Here is a 23,441-nt window from a genome sequence, read left to right on the forward strand (position 1 = left end):
TTCAACTTTTGAAAACACATATTTGTCTTAGGGTCTGTTTGGTCTGAATTCTGAAGCGGTAAAGTTTATCACCTGTCACATCGAATGTTTGGACACATGTATGAAGTATTAAATGTAGACTATTTACGAAACTAAAAGCATGGCTAAAGAGTAATTTGCAAAACGAATCTTTTTAGACTAATTAATATATGATTGGATATTAATTGTCAAATAAAATATATTTAAACTTTAATAACCTCAACCAAACACCTCAGAATTTGGAAACCGGTGTAGGGCAACTTTAGTGTATCCCTAGAGTATATATAAATATAAAATAGGGTTGGTGATATAAGTAGTCGAAAATTACCCGGGCGTGCTCTGCATTCGACTCGCAAATGCCAAAAAGGCTTTGGCCGTGACATCATAGGAACTGACTGCAACTAAAGTTTACCAACCAAACATCAGAGGTTTTCATACAAATTCACCCGAAAACATAATGATAGGCTGATAGCTAGAGAAGATAGAAAACTAATTACAAAGTGAATAAAGAAGAAAGAAAATGCACAAGAAAGATTTAGTCTGTACACATACCAAATGATTATGAGGCAAAGTTACCACAGGAACCTAGTTAAGAAAATGTGATCACAATTCACAAAAAGAATCAATGTACCAAGCCGAGACCTTTTAACCGAGCTACAGAACCAAGTTTTCAGCCTTGTCACAGAAAAAAGGAGGAGCAACTACTGATCATCCACTATCCTATTGGCACCAGCAGTTTGTGCCAACAGGATAAAGAATCCAGAAGTATATGCCTATCTATCTCGTCAGTGTATGCATAATTCTCGATCTATAGCTTCTCAACAAATGCTCACCATACTCATGGTCAGAGACGAACTAACTTTCCTCCTCCGCAGTGTGTTTATCTGATATCTCACCAGTGGAGGTGGAGCCCTCTACCTGGTCAATCTGTTGATTTGATGTCTCACCGCTGCAGCTACCTATCTGTTGTTGACTTGGACTCTTAGCGGCCGGGCTTTCTGTCTTGTCAGACCGCTGACCAGAGCTCTCACCAGGAGTCACAGGACCCTCAGGATGGTATGGGTATAAGATGTCATAGTGCTCCTGCGTGTATAGCACGGTCACACGGGGTACTTCATGATTAGGGGGTATTTGATGATGACGACGTGGCCAACACGTGCTTCTTGGCATATCATCTTGGGGACCTTGGCCAGTGTAGAGGTCTTGACCAGCTTCTTGAAAGAGGTACTCCACTCGCAGAGGCACCCGAAGCGCCCTTACTAGTGCTGTTATCTGAATATGATCTGTAAAGACCCTACGCTGGATAACTTCTTGAAGGCACCACTGTTTTAAATAAAGAAAGATGTGAGTATAGAATGAGTGTCATGTTTTCTGGAAAAAGATGCATTGGGTGGTCCAGAACTAAGTAATCCAATAACCCAAGGTAAACTGGCGGTGATACTTACTTGGGTGAGAGTGCGACCTTCATTGAGCTCAGGTATAAGTGGTACAAACTCTTCACGGTGCGAGCATATCCAGATAGCTGCTACCAATCTGAGGAAAGTAAAAACTGACCAACAAAATGTGTTGGAACAATGAACTAGGAATTAGGATACAAGTGGAGGAAGGATAGCTTGGTTCAAAGGGGTGTATTACTCACTGTCGTCTGTCCTCTTATAATCGTTGAAGAACTCAAGAAGTTTCTCTATGCGGTAGCTGAAAAATGGCACATACTCAATACATTATGTGAAATGCATTGGCAGCAACACTCTAATGGAATTGCTGGGAAGAAACATATTAGAAACCTGTTAATTGTTGGTACATGCTTCAATCGTTTGTGTATCTTCCATCTCATTACTTTCTTTATCAGCTTCTTAAATGCCTAAATGAATCAAATAATCACTATATTTTCTTGCAATAAGGCTTACACATTGACTATTATAACAAGGTACGAAAAGATATAAACAACATAAGATTTGCCTGCGCAGCTTCTACCAGTAAACAGCAACTATAAGATAGTAGTTGAGAAAGAAATTATTTTATAAGCAAGTAGGAGAAACAAAACATTAGTGATTTGATCAGATGACCACACAAAGCAGCATGGGCGCATTATCTTGGTGTAAGAAAGAAACATGATCTCTTTTATCTCTCTACAATGATATCTCATTATTGCTGTTTCATGAAAGTGAACTTATGTAAACATGTATTTTTTTTATTAGCATTAGATTGTTACGTTTCAAATAAAATCAAATTTGAACCCATGTCAACAGGTTGTAATGTTGTGATGGCATGCTCCTATGCCACTACAGTGAAACAATGGTGCATATCCTGCAAACGATAAAAGAAAAAAAAAAGGAAAGTGAGATGCCAGATCCAGTTTGCGCCTTGATATTAGTTGAAGAAATGATCTATCAATTAAACATGTTTATCTCATAAATGGTAAACTTGAAGGTGAGCTTACTTTGTGGCTCCTGGAAAATTCGGAGGCCCACCCAAGGCGTGCATGTTGCCTAGCCACTCCTTTAACAGCAGCAAGAAGACGGTGTTCCTCATGTGTATCCTGCCTATGAAGGACTTGCTCCTGTTTTAGAGTGGTGCATACTAGGGTGTTAACCACAAAACATAAATCTTATTCAAAGGAAAAGGAAGGAGACTTACGAGGTAGGAAAATATGAAGCTCCTGTAGAAACACTCTCCATCTCCATGCACTGGCCTAAATTCAGAATAGGCACGGCGAAGATTCAGAGCATGTGAATCAAATAATACTCCTCGTCCAGCTACCATTTCAAGGAGATTGTAATGCGTAATGATCTCGGTTATGTGGAGTTTCTGCACAAAAACAAGAGCAAAGGAATTGAAATCAAAATGATCTGAACCACGAAGCAGAAGTTCTAATATGGGATTGTAATTTGATAAGTTTTCAGGTTTCCACATTATAAGAAAACCTTAAGCCACTAATAAATGCAATGTTTTTGCTGATATTGATTTGTTCGATGAATAAAGAAAGAAAGAACATATACTGCATTTCTTGAATTCAATACAAACTCAAAGCCGATTAAGGTCCCATCACAAATCAATAATATCAATTAGAAGAGGCACGTAAACAGTGTATGGAGTCAAACCTTGTAGTTCACATGAGGTATTGTGTAATTTCGGTTGGAGATTCCTATCCTGTCCAAAATCTATTCCACATAAAATGGGTTAAAAATTCCACAATTTTTGCCAGAATTAGAAGCAACAGTAAATAATTAATGCCAAGATCCATCCAATAGTTCACAGAAGGAAACAATGAAGAAGGCAATGGAACTTTTTAAATATTTATTACTACAGAAATATCCAAGATCTTATGTATATGACAATTGTCTCTTTTGTTAATCATATAATTTCAACTATTAGACCATTCATCGACATCAGATACCTGTATGTTTGTCTTCAGAATTCCTTAGAAACACGTCAACAAGGACAATTTGTGGTACAATGAAGAGTAAGACATAAATACTGACCGTTAATAATATCAGTGTAAGCAATAGCACTTTTAAAATTATGAAAACATCACAACAACATTGTTTTTCCCCTTGAAATTCCATATCAGATCACAACAATAATCAAGAATCATCTAATCTTGGCAGAACAGAAACTAACATTTGCCATTGCTCTCATATCTATGCTTCACCCATTTTGAACATGATCTCCTGCCAGAATAAATTTTGTGATCTCGATATTTCATATAAGCATGGAGAGAACAAAGACTGAAGAAGCCTGAATTCCTGATCCAACATCTCAAACAAAAAATTGGCACAAGAGTGCTCACACCAGTTACCAATCACAACCAAAGATGTAAGAAATATTCAGGTCATATTGTTATTGTTACCTTTCTCCAGAGCAGTTTCTTGCCTTTTTTGGGCCGAAGTGCTGATGACCCCACCTGTTCCAAAATTAACGTCGAAAGTCAAATATTCAAAGGAGCAGTGATAACAAAATCGACACTTTCGAGTCTCCTCTCAGCTATTCAAATATGATTATGCTTTAGGCAAGAAATCAGCCAGGCAAGGGCTAAAACCAGCAATGCATGTAATCCGCCAATGATCTAAAGAAACTACATTGGTTTATGCTATCTCAAATAAACATAGAGATTGGCCCTGACATTTGACGGTGAAATGAAAGCATGACATCAAACTGAACAGAAATATCGATCATAATAGTTTGGTCAAAAAAGAAAAAGAAAAAAAAAAGAACATGCACCTAGAAAAGCCCCTGCAAGATCGTTGTCACTCTAAGCAACCCAGAAAGAGAAATTAGCCCCAACATCTGACGAAGGATTCCACCCCTATTCTAGGATGCAATACAATTTCTTAGGTCCAGACTCCAGTATCCTAAATCCTCCCCCAAGATCCCCAAGAACGGCAGAATTCAATATCCCAAAGGCCAAATCACAAGCAAACAGGAACCGCGCAAGAACGTAGTCAAAATATCCAGGAAACAGCACCTGTTCATTCTGCTGCCTCGGCGTTCCCTCAGCCTCGGCTTTCTGGTCCGTCTCCACGCTCCTCTCCCTCTGGGACTCCAGCATCAGTTCATCGAACACGTCCTTCAAATCGATCGCGGAGCTCGGACCTCCGGCTCTCGAGAAGGAGGGAGGGCGTGGAGGAAGAGGGGGCTTGCCGCCAGCGGGGTCCCAGACCGCCCAGAAAAGAGACCCGGTCTCCTCGCCCTTCTGCTCGGCCGCCGCAGCTGTGGCGGTGGTGGCGGAGGGGTTCCGGCCTCCGGCTTCCTGTGACCCATGGACCTCTTCCTCTTCTGGGATGACCTCGAGCGGCGGAGCCGAGGGCGGCGGCTCTGTAGCGGCGGCGGCGTTGGACTCCTCGCGCAGGCGCAGCAAAACGACCGGTTCTTTGGTTTCGGTGTCGTCTTGGTTCTTTCCTGAACCGGAGGCCATCGTGGCGGGAAGAAAAGCCTGACGGGAAGGGGGTGCGGAGGGTCTGCTTCGCGAAATCTGGGAGAGCGAGGGGGCGGAGGGGAAATACGTGGAGGGTGTCGTTGTTAATTGTAGAGATGATGGGGGGATATTTATAAAGGCCGTAATGGTCGGTGCCCTCGAGGCCTGGAGGTACGGAAACGGGGGAGCAAAAGGGATTTGGGCACTTTGGTTCTTGGATGATTTTCTTGCTGTTGTATCTGAGGAGAAGGTAGATTTAAGTTCTGTACATACTCTTTGTATAAAAGTATTATATGTTTTTGTCTTTATTATGATTATTTTTTTTATATCACACTTTGTTGGATTATATTCAAAAAGCATATAATCTCAAGAAACTGAGATCCCCATGTTGCACCGCTCACGCCACCCTAGCGTCTAGCCTTCGCTCGTACATGTGCACCACCGCCTTGTGCAGGCTACACTCGTTATGTCAACCCTGGCCTTGGAGTCAAGTTGCGCCCACATGACAACGTCTACCTCACCACACCCTCTACACCAAACTCGTGTTGCCCCTTCGTTGGTGTCATGCGCTACACCGTGCCCTTTGTCCTCTATGCCCGCTCTCTTAACAGACTGTAGTGGAGAGACAACACCCTTGTGTCACGCTTGTCGCCACTCGCTCGCCCATGTCTTGCTCCTCCTTCCTCCCACCTACATCACGGTCACCACCACACGGGCCCAATGCACTCGCCACGGCCCCCCTTGCCCCGCTGCGTGCTTGCTGCCACTTGTGCCTATCAACCCTCACATGCGCCTACTACTCACGTCGAGGAGCTCTCCTCTAACCGACGGTAGGAATGATGGGAGGGAGAGAGAGAGAGATGTGGACAGGGTAGGGAGATCGAAGTGAATGGGTGAGAGAGGAAGAAAAGTCTACAACATTTATTGAAATTGATTTGGGCCCACGTAAAGAAACCATGCAATGTGAGGAGTTTCTACCACTAGTGTCTTGCTAAGGTAGCGTGTGTAAAAACTATGGGTGGTTTCTGCCTTGTGACTATCCTTAGAGTCTTGGACACGATCTCCCCACAGAAGCCTAGGGAACACGTTGGGGCATACCATTAGGTCCCATTAGGCATATAGCCACGTTGTCGTTGGGAAACCAACCTCTCCACCCTCACCATGGTTTTTTCCAATTACCATGCCCTAGAGACGCATACTGCACAAGCTCTGCCACTGCCATGTCAGGGAAGCTCCAACTACTACCCTGCTTTGGGATGGAGCCACTTTAGGTTCAACAAGTGTGATGGGCTGAGAGTTGGAGCAAGAAGTGGACTCAAGTGAGACTATAGCTGCTAGAGGTAAGTTCAACTGAGCCTCCACATGGGATGGGAAGTGTTGAACTAAGACTAGAAGAGGAAGATGATACACATCGATGAGTTGCGTTGTGCAACCCTAAGGGTGAAGAATTATCTCTAGCATGGCAAACCACCATGGATCTCGTTCATTCCTTGGGGCTATCATCAAGGTCATGATCATCATGTCGAGAAGGAGCTCTGGCTACCGTCATGGAAAGGGCAAGGAGCTTACCATCAATACGTGCATCTCATGCCACTGCATTAATGTCACTTGGTCACTTTCTCGCTCATGCTTTCACTAAAGAACAAATGATATAGGGTTCAAAAGGAGCCATCGATACTGGAGAATTTTATTCGCTACATGGTGGATCTCAAATTTTTAATCTGATCAGACGATATTGTGGTCAAGGCGGTATCAAGTTATGTTTTGAGTTTTCGTTCATGGGAAGTTTCTCTATTAGCCCTCTAAATTTTTTTATTTATTCATATATTGAAATAACAAACATATTTATGTGTTGCAACAAAATGTAAGGTTATTGTGTGGCCACATGAACGAATTATGGTTGGGAGATTAATTCAATGATCACGTCATTTGTTCCAATATATCTAAGAGTATGACTCTGTATCGTCGCTAGACATGTGAACACACATATTTATAACTCACATGAGCATGAATCATGAGTCTGGATCACATATGACTATATGAGATAGGAGTAGTGTAAGGACATTGGGAAAAGTAAATGGCACGGTTGGATAAATATCCTTTTGACTTTAATGCTAGATATAGATATACTAGAAAACATGCCAAACTGGCTAGTTCAACCTAAAATTCAAACTTATAATAATCTATAGTAATTAGTAAATAACTTAATTTTATGGAGCCAAAAATTAATTTTGGAGTAAATGGTCCTAAATTGACTTGCACCACCTGTAACTTAATGGACCTCTGGTGGATTTAATTCTTAAAACAACTCAAAGCCATATCTCTTACAATTTATCAACAAGGTTAAACACCTAAACCTGACCTATCAAAATAACCAAGATGTCACTTAGAGGAGTTTTAAATTGACAATTATGCAATTTAAAACAAACTTGAAAAAGTTAGTGAAAATCAGCCAAGCTGGTTGGCCAATTTTCACAATGAATATGCAAATAAAGTTTAACAACCCCCTTTTGATTTCTAAATGCTTTTATAGATGTTCATTTGCAAGTTTATGCCACTACACTCACAAACAAGAAGCTACCTAGGACAAAGCGAAAACATAATTATTAGATATAAATGTGAATATGATGTGAACCAAATTGGAGATGCAAGATTTGTACCCCAAAGTTTTTTAGCTTCACCAAAGTGAACCAGCAAGCTTCTTCATCAAGGAAGCCCAAAGTGACCCAAGGGCCAAGATAAGGCCGAGTCTCTTTAAAACCACTTCTCACTCGATTCACTAGCTTGAACCAGCGGCAGAGCATAGTGGTGGCCAACCTAGACACCACTCCCTTTCCTCCACAATAGTCTTGATCACCTTATTTTTGATCACTAGTTATCATCTAGCTAGCGCTGCTACGAGACAATAGAAAACAAAAAGCAAGAGTACAAGGCATGTGAAGAAAAAGACTACGATGGTTTGAAGCTTTTATATGAAAGTGTTTGAGGATCACAAGCAAATGGGCTATAACTAAACTAAGCTAACAGTTTAGTAGAGTTGTATTGAGCCAAGCAAGTAAAGACAACTAGGAATGTTGGTTTTAGGCATAAGCATGCCATCATGGAGGTGGAGCATCTTGCCTCGTTATTGACTTGTCTTGGCATCATCGATATAAATCGGCCCCCTTACTTTTGTGTCATGCTTCGCCACTGCTAGATCTTTTTTTTCTTCCCAGAGCATGATAGCCCTAACAAATTTCTCACAACACTCCATGAGTTAAGGTTGATCTCACTTAAACCACACAAATACAACAAAAGGGAGGATGTGGAGAGCTCTAATGGCTTTCTAACTGCTAGAGGATGCAAAAAAACACTAGTATCAAGCGCAGGCAGGAGAGGATGAGTGCAAATACCTATTTCCCATAAACTAGTTGTTAGAAAAAGGATGCTAAAACCAACATTGCATTTTTTTCTCTAACTAGCAAGTTGAGATCTGAAATTGTGGAACTTTGTATGAAGTCTTTGTCATCAACTACCTCAATATATGGATCTGCCAAGGATAGATATCATAAGTAGTTAAATCCTCATTAGAATCCTAGTTGGACAAATCGACCAAAACGATTTCCTCTGAGCCAGCACACTCACAAAATACTATATGTTAGTGTTTCTATTGGCTTTTCACCAAGTTTTCCTTGAGAACTTTACACCTTGTATTTTGACCAATGTTGCACCACTCTTAAGTAACACATACCTATGATCAATCAAATATATACAATAATTCGTGTCTAGAGCTTCTATATGTCAAACTAATGCCACCACTTATTCAATCTCAACCTCGGGCTTTCAACATCGCATGCAAGTGAGAAAATCTCCCTTGAACTAATGACTTCCAAACCATGTGATCAAGACTTCACTTTTCATCCATATAAGTCACCACAACATATGATTCAACAATACTTGCTACTTCACATTGCATGGCTCATCATGGCTTGATTAGTTCCTTGGAGTTAACACATGTACTTGCTTCTGCACCTAGCCTTGGTTCCTCGGTCCTCAAGCCATTATTTGACCTTTACCTTTGCTTTGTACCCTAAAGACAACCATGATTTAATCATTCACCCTATTTTGTATCATCAACAACATTCAACTTGAAAGCCATTTTTCCTGTATCCAGTTTATGCAAATCATCAAGAATGATGATTACGCATAAGATGCAATCTTCATTCATTTGCTAGGTGATATAAACCATCTTGTAAATGAGCTTCCAACTAATGAGGCCAAGGATATACGTATGGTGTCTCTTCTCTCTTTTCAACTCTATATAGTGGTAGGGGATGGATATAAAGTGAGGTGTGGCAGAACTATACCAATAGAGCTCCATGGCTCGATTAATAGTAAAGACATAGGAAAAGAACACTAGAAAAAACTAAGATATAAAAGAGGAGAAGATGATGAAAAAACAAGGTATGGCGGAGGTCCTACCTAGCCCTCTGACACTAACTCTATACTTGTCATTTGATTATTTATAACACATCTTGTTAGACTAATAATCATTTGACCAAATTTGAAACCTAAATGTCAATGCTCCTTATTTGATGGACAAGCCATTCATGTGAGACAAACTTAAAACTTTGTTTGTCACCTAAACATTGAATCTTTTTGGATGACTTATCTCATTTGAATGGCATTTTCTTCTCACAAGTCCATATACATAAATCATCATGGGAGTAAACACATGATCATATATCATCAAAACATGTTATAGTCTCTTAATTGTATTGTCATTTAACATACCAAAGCTGCAGCAAAGTTTTCTCTTGTTATTTTTAACATCATATATGTGGTGGATATGGTTAGAATTGCCTTGTTCTATGGTGATAGGGACAAAGGAGGCACAAGTTTTCACCTGGTTCATGTTACCCAAACGTCTAATTTGTTAAGTAGAATCTATGATTTTACAATTGTACTCAGTATGGTATGGCGTAGTAGTTATATCCTAAGATTTGTGATCCTACCATCTGAAATGCTCCCCATTTGCTATCCCGCCATCTAATGGCAATATGGCATCATCAATGTCTTGCAGCAAATGACCTTATTGTAGGAGGATCCATAAGTGCATAAATTCTTCAAGCTGTGTGGGGAGTAAACCTTAGTGCCTTTGTTCAAATTTCATGTGGCCTTTGTCCCATTCCCATGATACCATGACTAAAATCACTACTTTGATTTACTAGCTGCACTGGCCTTTATCCTTTCTAAACTTTCTTCGGAGTCGTGTTTCAAGGATGGCACGTTGCACTATTTAGAAACACATGTAACTCCACAGCATGTTCGGCACGACAATGGTTTCCCGTGCTGAAGCGGCATGTTCTTACTCCTGTTGCTTGAGCTTATCTGCCGAATCCGCCAGCCATTCAGCAGTGTTTTTCTCTCACAACAAATCATCAAACAATACTTTCAGCTAAGCTCGCGCTGTCGTCCTGAAGATTGACACTTAGGATCTAGTGCCACCAATCAATGAAACAACAAAGGGATAATGATACGTAAACCTCATCAAAAGCTAGTGCGTATTGCAGGTTAAGATGATTTGCATCGATTGCCAGGTTCAAGGAACGACTGGGGTTGATACAGCAGTAATTAGGCATCGACTATCTTGACATCTGCAGACTACAGCCCAGCAGTAAAGCCTACTATACCGTATCTGTTATACTATCACTTGCGATCTCCAAAGGTTAGTCATGCACCAAATTGGTTTTTAGAATGGTTAGCTGCATGCAGTACTCTAAAGCAAGTTCCACACATGATGAAACCCATACGGTACACAGCATAGCAAAGCTAGTGCAAGCTGCATAAAATGAATAGCTGAACATAGCCTGAGGTTGAGACCAAGGAACAGCTAGAAACACAAATTTTCCTTTATTAGGGGGGCAGCAGTACAAATTTATCAAGACATAGATTGAATTTCAATTTTTCAGTTGAAAATTTTCTTAACTTAACAAGCCATCCCCCCTCTCCCACTTCCCCTGGTTGAAGCTGCAACGGCCTGGATGCAGAGCAACATGGGCGGGACTTGCTAGTTACTTTGTTTCGCAATGATCATATACGAATGAATACTACACCAACAAATTCATGCAAGGCAAGTATCTCTCATCAGAACCATAAAGGTTCATATAATATTTGTGTTCTGTTATCGTCACATCAGGCCAAACGACATCTGAAGATTCTGAGGTTGCCATACAAGTTCGGGCAGATGACATCATAGGCTGATAGCTAAAGAATATAGAAAAAAAAAAAGATTACAAATGAGATAGAAAATGCAAGCTCGTCAGAAAGAATAACCGTAAGAGAATGCACAAGAATGATTTTCCTTCTATATACACCAAAGTATTATGAGGATATTTCAGAGATTTGATAACAATTTGCAAATGAATCAACATATCAGACTAACTGACCAACTAATCATCCAATTTGCACCAGCAGTTTGTACCAACGTAAGAAAAAAAGTCCAAAATATTATCTATCTCGTCAGTGTATGCCTAATTCTCTATCCACTTCACTCAGCAATGCTCTTATGCTCATCATACTCATGGGCACCAGTAGAAGTTAACTTTAGCCCTGCATGTTGATCTGGATTCTCACCAGTGGAGATCTCCTTCTGGGCAATATTTTGACTTGAAATCTCACCACTGCAGCTATCTCTCTGGGCAATTTGTTGACTTGAACTCCCACCACTGCAGCTATCTCTCTGGGCAATTTGTTGACCTGAACTCTCAGCAGTTGGCCGCTGTACCTGCTCAGTCTGCTGACTACAGACAGCACCATCTCGACGGTGGGGGTAAATGATGTCATAGTGAATGTTTGTGTAGAGCACGGTCACATGGGGGACTACATGAGCATGGGGTAGTTGATGACGATGACCAGGCCAACATGTACTTCTTGGCATATCGTCTTGGGAATCCTTCTGGGGAGTGTAGAGGTCTTGACCATCTCCTTGTAAGAGGTACTCCACTCGCAGCGGCACCCCAAGCGCGGTGACTAATGCTGTCATCTGAACATGATCTGTGAAAACCTTATACCTGATAACTTCATGAAGGCACCACTGTTTTTAAAGAGAGAAGTGCAGGTAGAATGAGTGTCAGATTTTCTAGAACGGGTGTATTATTGGCAGTTCAGAACTAAATAATGAAAGGGTCCAAGGGAAAGCGACAGAGGTACTTACTTCTCTGAGAGTGCCATATTCATTCAGCTCAGGTATAAGTGGTTCAAACTCTTCACTGTGCGAACATATCCAGATAGCTGCTACCAATCTGAGGAAAGCAAAAACTGCCCAACAAAATGTATTGGAACAATGTATTAGGACGAAGTGGAGGAAGGAATGCTTGGTTCAAGAGAGGTGTTTCACTTACTGTCGTCTGTCCTGCCATAACAGCTGAAGAACTTGAGAAGTTTCTGTTTGCTGTAGCTGGAAAATGACACATGTTCAATAAAATTCTGAAAATGCATTGCCAGCAACACTTCAATGGAATAACAGAGAATCAAATATATCAGAAACCTGTCGGTTGTTGGTACATTCTTCCATCTGTTGTGTCTTTTCCATCTCATTACTTTCTTTATCAGTGCCTTAAATGCCTGAAAGAATCAGATCATTACTATATACTGCAATAGCTTACAAAATACTGACCATTTATAACAAAGGTATGAACAAGTATGATCAGAATAACACTTGTCTGAGAACCTTCAGTCAGAGCACAGATTACAAGATAAATACTTAAGAAAAATGTTTTAATAGAGAAGCATGAAAGAAAACATTTGTGATTGAATCAGATGACCACACAAAGCAGCTTTGGGTGCATTATCTCGTGGAAGTAGAAGCATGAGTTATTTATTACTATAACTGTAAATATTACCCATCAGTGCTGTTATATGAAAGTGATCTTATTTCAACATGTATTACTATAACTGTAATTTCAAGTTGTGTTTGTTGTTTTCGGTAATCTTTGAATTACCGTGGGTTGTACTTGAACTATCCTTTTCTACTTAATGAAATACATGCCACACATGTTCTCGAAAAAAAAATTGAATCCATGTCAAGAGGTAAAATTGTGATGGCATGCCAATATGCCACTAATGTGAAACAATGTGCATATCCTGCAAATGGTAAAAGAAAAAGAACAGTGAGATGCCAGATCCAGATTGCAACTTGATGTAACTTGAAGAAAATCATCCCTCAAGCATGTTTATCTCAAAAATGCCAAATGTGGATAAGGTGTGAGCTTACTTTGTATCTCGAGGAAAATTCAGAGGTCCACCCAAGCCGTGCATGATGCCTGGCCACTCCTTTAACAGCAGCAAGAAGACGGTGTTCCTCGTGTGTATCCTGCCTATCGAGAACTTGCTCCTGTTTTACAGTTGCATAAACTAGGGTGTTAACCCCCTAAACATGAAGCTTGTTCTAAGGAAAAGGGAGGGACACTTACGAAGTAGGAAAATATGAAGCTCCTGTAGAAACACTCTCCATCTCCATGCACTGGCCTAAATTCAGAATAGGCACGACGAAGGTTCAGTGCATTTGAATGAAATATTTCTCCTCGTCCAGCAGCCATTTCGATGAGGTTGTAATGCTCAATGATCCCGGTCGTAGGAATTGTCTGCGCGAAACACAAGCACAAAGGAATTCAAACCACAATGATCTTAACCAGAGAGCAGCAGAACTAAAAAAATGGATTGGTATGTTAGTTATGCTTTTCAGGTTTCCACATTCTAAGAAAAAAAAATCGCGATAGGGCCATCACCCGTTTTTCATTAAGAGGACATTTTAAGAAAATGATTATACCACTTATATCTCAGCTGATATTGAGTGGTTGTTATTCAGTGAAATAAGAAATTAAGGCTGATAAGGTCCCATCACAATCTGATTGTATCAATTAGAGAAGGCACATAAATAGTATATGGATTCAAACCTGATGATTCACATGGGGTACGATTACTGTAGAATCTGGATTGGAGTTGTACATTTGCCTTCCTATCCTCTCCAAAAGCTATTCCACAGAAAATGGGTTAAAATTCACATTTTTTGCAAGAATTAGCACCAATGAATTAACACCAAGATCAAATATACAAGGAAACAATGGAAAAGATAATGGAACTTGTTAAAAACAATAATACAGAAATATCAAAGGACCTATGTATTGTCTTTCTTGCCAATGATATAGTAACATCTCCTATTACCTTGTCAATTTCTCGCAATCCATCAATGCTAAACCCTGCACATTTGGCTTCAGGATTTCTTGACTTATAAGTGACCCAGAACCATCTAATCTAGGCAAAACAGAAACTGAGTTTCCGTAACATTTGCCAATAACTGAGTTTCCGTAACATTTTCCAATACTTTCATCTCTAGTCTTGGTCTCTTGGATGCCATGCTACACCATTTTTTAACAAAATTTGTTGCCATACTTACACTTAGGGGGTGTTTAGTTCCCCTACCATTCCAAAAAATCTGGGTTTTACTTTTGGTCCATCATTTTGCATATTGAAACTAAACACCATGCAAAATTTTTTGGCAAAAATGTGGTTCCTCTCCATTTTGGATTTTGGCCTCAAGAGGCCACAAAAACCCAAAAGAGCCTCAAGAGACCCTCATGAGGGCAATAAATTCTGCATTTTGGATGGAACTAAACATAACCCTAAAAATTTTGACATTTTGCATTCCATCGTTCCAAAGTAGTTGGCATTTTGCATTTTTTTGAACTAAACACCCTCTTAGTCATCTCAAGATCTTATATGAGCAAATAAAAGCACAAAGATCGCAATGCAACATGTCAAGACAAAAGTTGGCACAAGAATGCCCACACTATCCACCAATCACAAGTACGGAACAAAGGAATATTCAGGACATACCACGTTTGCCATGCCACCTTTGAATTTGCTCCAGAGAGATTTCCTCTGCTGCGCCTACAGAGAATTAAAATCAAAGCCAAATATTCAGACAAGGGAGCAGCCATCGCCAACATACAAAAATAAGAAAGGAATCGCTCATCAAAACATGATCCCAATATTTATTCAAATTCAACAGTAAATTGTAAAACATGCTATCACAGTCAAGATAAGATGCAAGCACTTAAACTGCTGCAAGATCGTTGTTAGTACTCGAAAAACAGAAAGACAAAATTTCCCCACGGATTCTGCATCTGCAGTAGGATGCCGCACAATTTCTTGCTTCCAGTACCCTAAATCGTCCCCGATAACACACAAGAACGATAGGAATCCAACTCCCAAATCACAAGAAAGCAGTTTCGACTCAAGAATGCGGTCCAAAGATCCAAGAAACCTTACCAGTTGCCACTGTTGCATTTCCATGTCCTCCGCCAGGGCCCATTGCTGCTCCAGCGACAAGTTGTCGAGCCCCGACTTCACATCCATAGGCCTTGTCACCTTCGGCACCTCCATCGTCGCCACCACTAGTGGCTTCTTCCACGACACCCCCAACCTCCTGTCGCCGTCCGGTAGCGTGTTGGCGGAGCTCGACTCTCCGGCTCCCTTGTCGAGGACGATGTCGGACGATGCCGGGGAGTTGGTGCCCTCGGAGCGCGTCGGGGAAGGCAGCGGGGATGGAGCCAAGACCCCCTTCCCCTTCCGTGCGGCGGCGGCAGCAGAGGGGCTCCCGCCTTGGGCTCGCGAGGGACCATGGGACCGTTCTTGGGAACCGTCGGAGGGCGGAGCGGTTGGAAGCGCCTCCGCAGCGGCGGCGGCGGCGCCGGCGTTGGACTCATCGCGGTGCCTATCGCCCGGTTCTTGGATTCGGATGCCGCCTCGGGCCCTTCCTGGACCGGAGGCCATCCTGGCGGGAAAAGCCTCCCTGATGGGAAGGGGATCGGCGGGGATTGATTCGCGAATTCTGAGAGAACACGAGGGGGCGGAGGAGAAAAGCTCCGAGGGTGTCGTTGTTAGATATGGAAGGATGGGAGAGGCTATTTATGAAAAATGTTGGGGGACTTGGGACCTTGGTGGAGGGGGAGATGAGACAGGGGGGTTTATGGTTTTTGATTTTTGATTTTTGATGGGTTTTCTTGTTTTTTTTTGGATAAACGATAGGTTGGTAATTGCTCGTCGGATAGTCTTGTGCTTGTTGGCATACGAGATGTTTGGGCTGAATTGTAGTGTACGTGACCTTTTTTTTTCTTTGCTATATTCATATATTACAAAGAAGCTTTGATGATGCAATGGTTTTTGGCTGAATAATCAAACCCTGGTTTTCAAACTAGACAATTTTATCATGATCTTAACATGTACTTCCTCGGGCCCAAAATAATTATTGTTCTCATTTCCCAAAAATAATTTTAACTAATTATATTAAAACATATTAATATTATGTCACATAGTATTATTAAAAAGATCTTTGCATCTAGTTTTTTTAACAAATCTATTTCGAGATACAAATATTGTACGTACTTTATACAAATCGAGTCAAACTTGCGGCACAAAAACTAAAAACAACAGTTAATTTGGGACGGAGGGAGTATAAGCGTAGCTTAGAAGAAAAAAGCGAAGCCACTGCACCACAATACCAATATAGTCGCTATAAGCAGAGGCGAAGCCTATTAGAGGCGAAACTAGGCTCACACCCCTTGATATGTGCAATTCCATTGAGCTGAGCTGTTGCGTATGTGTGATGGTTGTTGTTATTAGACTGTTGAAGAAGATGAGCAGACATCAGAGTCCATAGATGTAATGTTGAAGAGATATTACTAAATAGGCTATGCCTTATGTACCCTAGTAGTATTCTCAAGGCCCGCGTAGTAACCGGAAATGCCCTCTATTTTGGTGCCACGCTCCACCCCTACCTACAAGTACTAATTGGTATGAATGAAATCAAAATTGTCATTTGAGTCATGACTATATAGCAAAGCTACGATAACTTAGGCTTTGTTTAGTTCACCTCAAAATCTAAAAACTTTTCAATATTCTTTATCACATCGAATCTTGCGGCATATGCATAAAACATTAAATATAGATAAAAATAACTAATTTTACAGTTTGTTTATAATTTACGAGACGAATCTTTTGAGCCTAGTTAGTCTATGGTTGGACAATAATTGCTAAATACAAACAAAAGTATTACAGTATCAAAATCCAAAAATATTTTGGATCTAAACCAACTACATGTTCCTATCATTCATTCTAGTGCTCGCCTCCCCTCCTACATTTTTTCAACAAAAAATTATACCCATGGATGATTCCCATATTTTTTGTTTCCTTGCAACTTGCATGACGTAACTTATGTGACCCAATATTATTTCAAACAAGTACGTACAATGGTCTACATGGCACCAAGTCTCTTCTCATCTTCTCATCGCAATAAGGAAACAAGCAAGCTGACCTGGAAATCTCCTTCCATATTTGTCCTCACAACAAGAACGAAACAAGCAATATGTCCAACGTACAACAAGGAAACAAGCAATTGCATTAGCTAATTATCGTTTTCATATTTTTTGTAATGTCTTCTTTCGTCAATGGCATACACAAGCAATTTGGTGTCTAATCTCTCACCATGGACATACTCATCAATTGCATTTCCTAGAAATAACAGACACCAACCCTAAGCGGTTTGTATTGCACATAATCCATCATAGACTACTTCATCTACTACGTTGCCCACAAGCAGGCATCATCATCTGGCGCTAGAGTCCACATCATCATCTACCACTAAAGTCCTTTGCTCACTTGATCGTCAAGGCAACAGATATCTCCATAAAAATCTCCCTTGTTCAACCGTTACACATGCATAACAGGTCCTGGTGATGCAAGAATAGAAATAACACCAAAGACCGGCAATAAAACAAAGTAAAAAGGACTTAGTACGCACAAGATGCACTCATCAGATTATCTAGTGACTAATGAAACAAACATGTGGTATAACCATGCGTGAGGTCTAGCGAGACCCCGTGCAAAGGCATTGTTGAAGTACATATGATGGATAATCCGTCTAGAAGAAAAATGAAGCATCTAACAATTGAAGAATAGAAACATCCAAGGGAATATTCCACACCAGAATATGTGCTAAAGCACTCGGTGAGGTGAAGTAAGAAGGCTACCAGTGACCAGAGGCTTGGACACTATGTGACATTTGTGCAATGGTGTGCGTTGGATGACCCAACGGATGCACACAATAGTAGATCATCTTATGCATATAAGATATAAGGTGGCCAGGAAAGATTGAGTGCACTAGACAGTCCAATTGAAGAAAAAAGACAATAATATCGGGCCACTCGGTGGTTGGAAAATTGCGGCTAGTTCAATGACTAATAGCCAGGAAAAACCGAATGCACTGGACGGTCCAACTGAAGAAAAAAGACAATAATATCGGGCCACTCGGTGGTTGGAAAATTGCGACTAGTTCAATGACTAATAGCATTGCATGATCCGACAATGAATATTTTGAAGGCAATGGATCATCTAGTGTTTACACTTTTGTAGCAAACTTTTTCAAGTACTAGTTAAGGGTGATATGGCTATAAATATATATGAGTTTGCTTTACTTGTTTGAGGTTTGAGTGTGCTAGGGTGCCCTAAGACTGTTACAGACTAGAGCAAATATTTCTACAATCAATTTACCCTCTTAAGTGATTTAAATCCCATCAAAGGTTAGGATAAATGCTATAGTGCATCCTTATGAGAGGTTTAGGGTTTAGAACTTGAGAGCTTTGAGTGATTGGTGTGGGGGTATAAACCCCTATACCCTCATAGTCCTATATGGGCCGCACCATCAGAGGTGGCTCGGCCCACAGGATGAAGACGTGCGGCGCACGACTGGTCGGCGTGCACCACAAGACTACAAGATATTGTACTAAATAGGATAGTTTACTTGTAACTCTGTCCCTTCACGATATATAAGAAGGGGCAGGGGTCCCCTAGAGGACAAGTCAGACACGATTATTCTCTCAACACAATCCAATACAATCAGACGCAGGACGTAGGTATTACGCCCACACGGCGGCCGAACCTGGATAAAAACCTTGTCTGTGTCTTGCGTCACCATCAAGTTCGTAGCTTGCGCACCGTCTACCGATAAACTACTACCGTGGGTATACCCCAAGGTAGACTGCCGACCAGCTTTCGTCGACAATTGGGTTGTGTTGCCCTTGTAAATTGGTGATCTGGATCACTTGAAGTCATTGTGAGCCTCTTGTAGAAGGCATGGTGAGCTTCAAGCTGACAACCCTACATACTTGTGTGGAATGAAGTCATGTTAGTGTGGGGGACAAGGAGACCCCCCTATGTGGAGAAACTATGTAGTGAACACAACTCAAGGAGAATGGAAGAGTCGTGTGGTCACAATGGGGACATTCTTGGAAGTTTGGACTTGTACACTAGCTATGTACATAGGGGCTACGTGGAAAGAACGAAGATGGGTTTCCCATCCCCTTTTTGCCATCCTCGATGGGGGCAATTTCTCCTTATTAAGATACCGTGGAGGTAAAGTTGTCTCATCCTCATCCCCAATAGTGGAATTCCCCACTAGGAAATAAGGAACAGGGTCCATTGACATCTCTACGCGTGGTAGTAGTGACTAGTGAGACTATGTGACTCGCTGAAGGGCCGAGATGGCGAACTAGAGGGGGTGAATAGTCCTTTCTAAAACTTTATGGCGCCAGTTAACCGAAACAAATGCGGAATTAAAACTATCAGTCTAACCAAGACTGCACCCTTTTATCTAAGTTCTCTAGCACCTTGTAAAAGATCCTAACACAAGCAAACAAGATGCTACCTTAGCAAGAGCTCACCTAACCAATTCTAGGAGCAAGGTCACACAAACCTATGCCACTGGTACTTTACAAACCGAGGAGCTCCTACACAACTAGTAAATTAAAGTACAAAGCTCCTAAGATCACTAGTAATGCTCAATAACAAGGCAACCAATGCCAAATTAGAGAGCGCAAATTACTTAGCTACACAAACTAAGCAATGTGACTAAAAAGGTTACACAAACCAAATTAGTCACGCAAGGGGAACTATTTCTAGCTACACAAGCTAACTATTACAGGAGCAATTACACAAGCACAAGTATAAGAATGTAAATACAAGCTTGTGTTAGGGACTTGCAAACCATCAGGAAGAACAATGTTGACACGATGATTTTCTCCCAAGGTTCACTTGGTTGCCATCAAGCTACGTCCCCATTGAGATAAGCTCCAAGGTTGCCGTCAGTCCTCTTGCTAGTGGTGACCTGCAAGGCACACTCTCCCACATGGAGTGCTTACCACAAGCTCTAGCACTTGACCCAGCCAGACCACTTGTCGCCCTTCATGTCTCGCTCTACTAGAGTTGCTCTTCGTGATCCTCACGGGGTGAGCACCATACCCCTCACAATCTCTTCTCCGGAGCACCGCACAATCTTCTTGCGTGCTTCGACAGAGTCACAAGCCACCAAGCCATCTAGGAGGTGGTAACCTCCAAGAGTAACAAGCACCACCAGCTTGCAACATGAACACCTAGTGCCACTTGATGCAATCTCTCACTGCAACGCACTAGAATCGCTCACTCACACAATCGGATGATCACTATCAAGCATATGTGAGTTAGAGGGCTTCCAAGCACCACCACACAATCCACCAAGGCCTTAGTGTGCTCAACCACCAGCCAAAGCTAGCCAATACTGCTGTTTATAGCCCCAAGAGCTGAAATAGTCGTTGCCCCTTCACTGGGCAAAAGTCGTGGGCACCGAACGCGCTGTAGGGAACCACCAGACGCTCGAACCTAGCATCCAGTGCTCAGACGACAGCCACGTGTCACTAGCCATTTGAACTCGACCATTGTCGCTAACGGCTAACACTTGCATGCCCCTGAAGCAGTAGCACCGGACTCTCTGCTGGTCCATACCGGACGCGTCTGGTGCACACCGAATCCGTACGCAGAGAGGGTGCAAAACACGCGGGGGCACCGGACGCAACCACCACACGCTCTCCTGGGCATCCGATGCTCTATGTTAGAAACACTCACAAAACTTATTGCTGACATCATGCACCACCGGACGCACGAACAGTGTCCGCCCTGCGTCCGATGCGTGCGTCCAAAGCGCACTGCTCACTCGCACCAGAAACTAACAATACACCGGACGCGCAGGCTCAGCGTCCGATGCCTCCGAGGCCAGCATCCGGTGACACTCTCGTGACTTTTCTAAACTTTCCACCGGCGCAATAGAAAATATGCACTTAATTTTCTCAAAAGCGTCGAATCTCGCCGAGCAAGCTTGGCGGGAGGGAGAGAGAAACTCAAACCCCTCTCTACCCTACGAACTCCTCCTCCTTTGCAAATGTGCTAACACCAATAAGTGTCCACCACCAATGTGCATGTGTGTTAACATTTTACAAATATTTTCCCAAAGGAGTTAGCCTCTCAACTTGCCACGCCACTCGATCCTAACACGTACGCAAAGTTAGATCACTAAGTGGCACTAGATGGCCGATATGCAAACAAGTTTGCCCCTTTTGATAGTACGACCATCTATCCTACATTCAGTCATAAAACTTCTCTACACACCTATGACCGGTGAAATAGAAATGCCCTAGGTTATACCTTTGCCATGTGCATTCTATTCCATCTCCTCCGATGTTGATGCAACACATGCACCAACCAATCACCAAATGATATGGCCCACTTCATATCATCACGTGACCGTATTGGTTCATCGATCTTGACCTCACTTGCTCTTCACCGTTGCCTTGGTCTATCGGCGCCAAGTCTTGCTCAAGCTTCACCGTCACACGCGGTCCCTCGCTTTAAAGCCCTCGACTTGCCCTTCACTCTTGCAACCGGTCCATCGAGCCAAGCCTCATCTTGATCATCTCCACCTTAGTCATATGACTCCATGTCATGTCTCATATGCAATGAGCTCCTCCATCATCACATAATCACCTGTGGACTAATCTCCGATGTATCTCACATAAACACTATTAGTCCACCTAAGTTGTCACTCAATTACCAAAACCAAACAAGGTCCTTTCACTCGCATACTAGCCTTTGGTTGGTAGAGGCCTTACATGTAGAATTTAACACTGTGACCAAAAGAGACTTGGTAATTAGTAGCAGAACTTTACTGCGGAGTAGGGGTTGCGACTTGGCAGCCGATACCATGAGATACATCATCATGTGTCTAGATGTTTGCCCTCTCTATCCTTAGCTCTTTACTTCTCATGTTTGTAGCTTCTGCACTTTACTTGTGTGATATTTACCTTCCTAGATTAGATTTAGCTAGGCTAATTAATAGGGTTGACTCTAGGTTGCAAAACTCATTATTAGTGAAGGATAAGTTAGAGCACACTAGGAAAACCTTAAGTGCACATTTTGATAGAGTAGGTTATTTTTTTAGTGTTGTTTAAATTGAGCCATATGATTTAAGTACAAAATTATACACCCAATTTTTCAATTGTTGGATGAGTTCAATTTTCTCATGGCGTCTAGTTTCATTTCTATTTTTTTCCCATACGAACTCTATTGAAATGAAATTTGACTTTTTTGTTCCTTGCTATATACCCAAGCTCCCTAGACCATTTGTTTACCAAGAATGCACCATCATGCACACTAAAAAATTTGGTCGAGCTTCTCACATTCATATAATTATTGACGATATGCCTAACTCTTGAAAGGTCTTCAATTGTCAGTCCTCACTTGCAATACTTCACTCTCTTTTTAGATCTATGCCCTTGTCCTCTACTATTTTGTTTGACTCTTGATTGATATTCATCTTCAATCTTGAGTTCTTGATTGTATTGTCATTAACTCTTGAGGTTGTCTTCACCTTTACGCATTGTGGCTTAATGTTACACTTAATTCTTGAGACCATATGTTAGCCACACATGCTAGCTTGTCATTAGTTTCTTTTGTCATCATCATGTGAGGACATTTTCATCTTCATGTTTTGTGACCCAACATAAAACATGTTTCTCCAGAACACACATGATAGTCACACAAACAAAGTTGTCATTAACCACTAAAATCACTTACCCAAGAGGCCTAGAAGCTCACAACCAGAACAACCAAAATGCCTCGTACTGCCACAGAGACCGGCACAACATGAGACGAATCTTGTAGTAACACAATTCTGACCAATTATGGTCAATTCAAGGCATTTTGGGACTCCACTAATAATTCAAGGCATTTTACGACTCCATCAATATTGGTAGCACCACCTCAATGCTTGTAGACTTTCTTGTATCACATACTCCTTTGGGAACCACTAACACCTATGCCTGCATACGCGTGGAGCCACATGCAATGGGTAAGGTCATACATGAAAGTTTTATTCTTTTCCTTAGTTTCCCCCCTTTGAATGAAAAAGGAAGCCGATGTCTTTAGCTTAATCCACCGCACATCCCTCAAGTACATGTATGGGCTCTTTTGCCCATCTAACATAGTCATATAGTCGACTTTACCAGCTTATTAAAGTTATGAACTTATGATGTATAAATGCTACTTCATATTAGGTATTGTTTGTGTTATTGTTAACTATAATATTCTATTTATTAATATTATG

The 23,441-nt window shown here is 41.5% G+C and overlaps 2 protein-coding genes across 3 annotated transcripts; both read right to left on the reverse strand.

The window, feature by feature from the left end:
* LOC110434359 lies at positions 578-4,948 on the reverse strand. Of its 2 annotated transcripts, XM_021458238.1 has the most exons (10): positions 4,484-4,948; positions 3,869-3,922; positions 3,120-3,179; positions 2,656-2,826; positions 2,459-2,578; positions 2,231-2,325; positions 1,803-1,879; positions 1,658-1,713; positions 1,464-1,567; positions 578-1,341 (listed from the first exon to the last, which is right to left on the reverse strand). In XM_021458238.1, exons 1-6 carry the CDS (start codon positions 4,931-4,933, stop codon positions 2,293-2,295), a joined length of 888 nt encoding a protein of 295 aa, XP_021313913.1. In that variant the 5' UTR covers positions 4,934-4,948; the 3' UTR covers positions 578-1,341; positions 1,464-1,567; positions 1,658-1,713; positions 1,803-1,879; positions 2,231-2,292. The 2 variants fall into 2 exon arrangements, with proteins under 2 accessions (XP_021313913.1, XP_021313912.1); XM_021458237.1 differs by having other exon boundaries at positions 1,803-2,325.
* Positions 11,259-16,097, reverse strand: LOC8056799. Its single transcript, XM_021460273.1, has 9 exons — positions 15,245-16,097; positions 14,810-14,863; positions 13,870-13,947; positions 13,387-13,557; positions 13,188-13,307; positions 12,462-13,057; positions 12,316-12,371; positions 12,129-12,232; positions 11,259-12,008 (listed from the first exon to the last, which is right to left on the reverse strand). The coding sequence occupies exons 1-6, from the start codon at positions 15,746-15,748 to the stop codon at positions 13,034-13,036; spliced, it is 951 nt and encodes a 316-aa protein (XP_021315948.1). The 5' UTR covers positions 15,749-16,097; the 3' UTR covers positions 11,259-12,008; positions 12,129-12,232; positions 12,316-12,371; positions 12,462-13,033.

The sequence above is a fragment of the Sorghum bicolor genome, chromosome 4 (genome assembly GCF_000003195.3).
Source record: "Sorghum bicolor cultivar BTx623 chromosome 4, Sorghum_bicolor_NCBIv3, whole genome shotgun sequence".
Lineage (NCBI taxonomy): Eukaryota > Viridiplantae > Streptophyta > Magnoliopsida > Poales > Poaceae > Sorghum > Sorghum bicolor.

Coding starts and splice junctions, on each gene's coding strand:
- LOC8056799 (XM_021460273.1), bottom strand. CDS start 15,748: ATGGCCTCCGGTCCAGGAAGGGCCCGAGGCGGCATCCGAATCCAAGAA. Junction 13,948..14,809: donor AAGGTGGCATGGCAAACGTG/GTATGTCCTGAA, acceptor TCTGTGGAATAG/CTTTTGGAGAGGATAGGAAG. Junction 13,558..13,869: donor TACCCCATGTGAATCATCAG/GTTTGAATCCAT, acceptor TGTTTCGCGCAG/ACAATTCCTACGACCGGGAT.
- LOC110434359 (XM_021458238.1), bottom strand. CDS start 4,933: ATGGCCTCCGGTTCAGGAAAGAACCAAGACGACACCGAAACCAAAGAA. Junction 3,180..3,868: donor AGAAACTGCTCTGGAGAAAG/GTAACAATAACA, acceptor TATGTGGAATAG/ATTTTGGACAGGATAGGAAT. Junction 2,827..3,119: donor TACCTCATGTGAACTACAAG/GTTTGACTCCAT, acceptor GTTTTTGTGCAG/AAACTCCACATAACCGAGAT.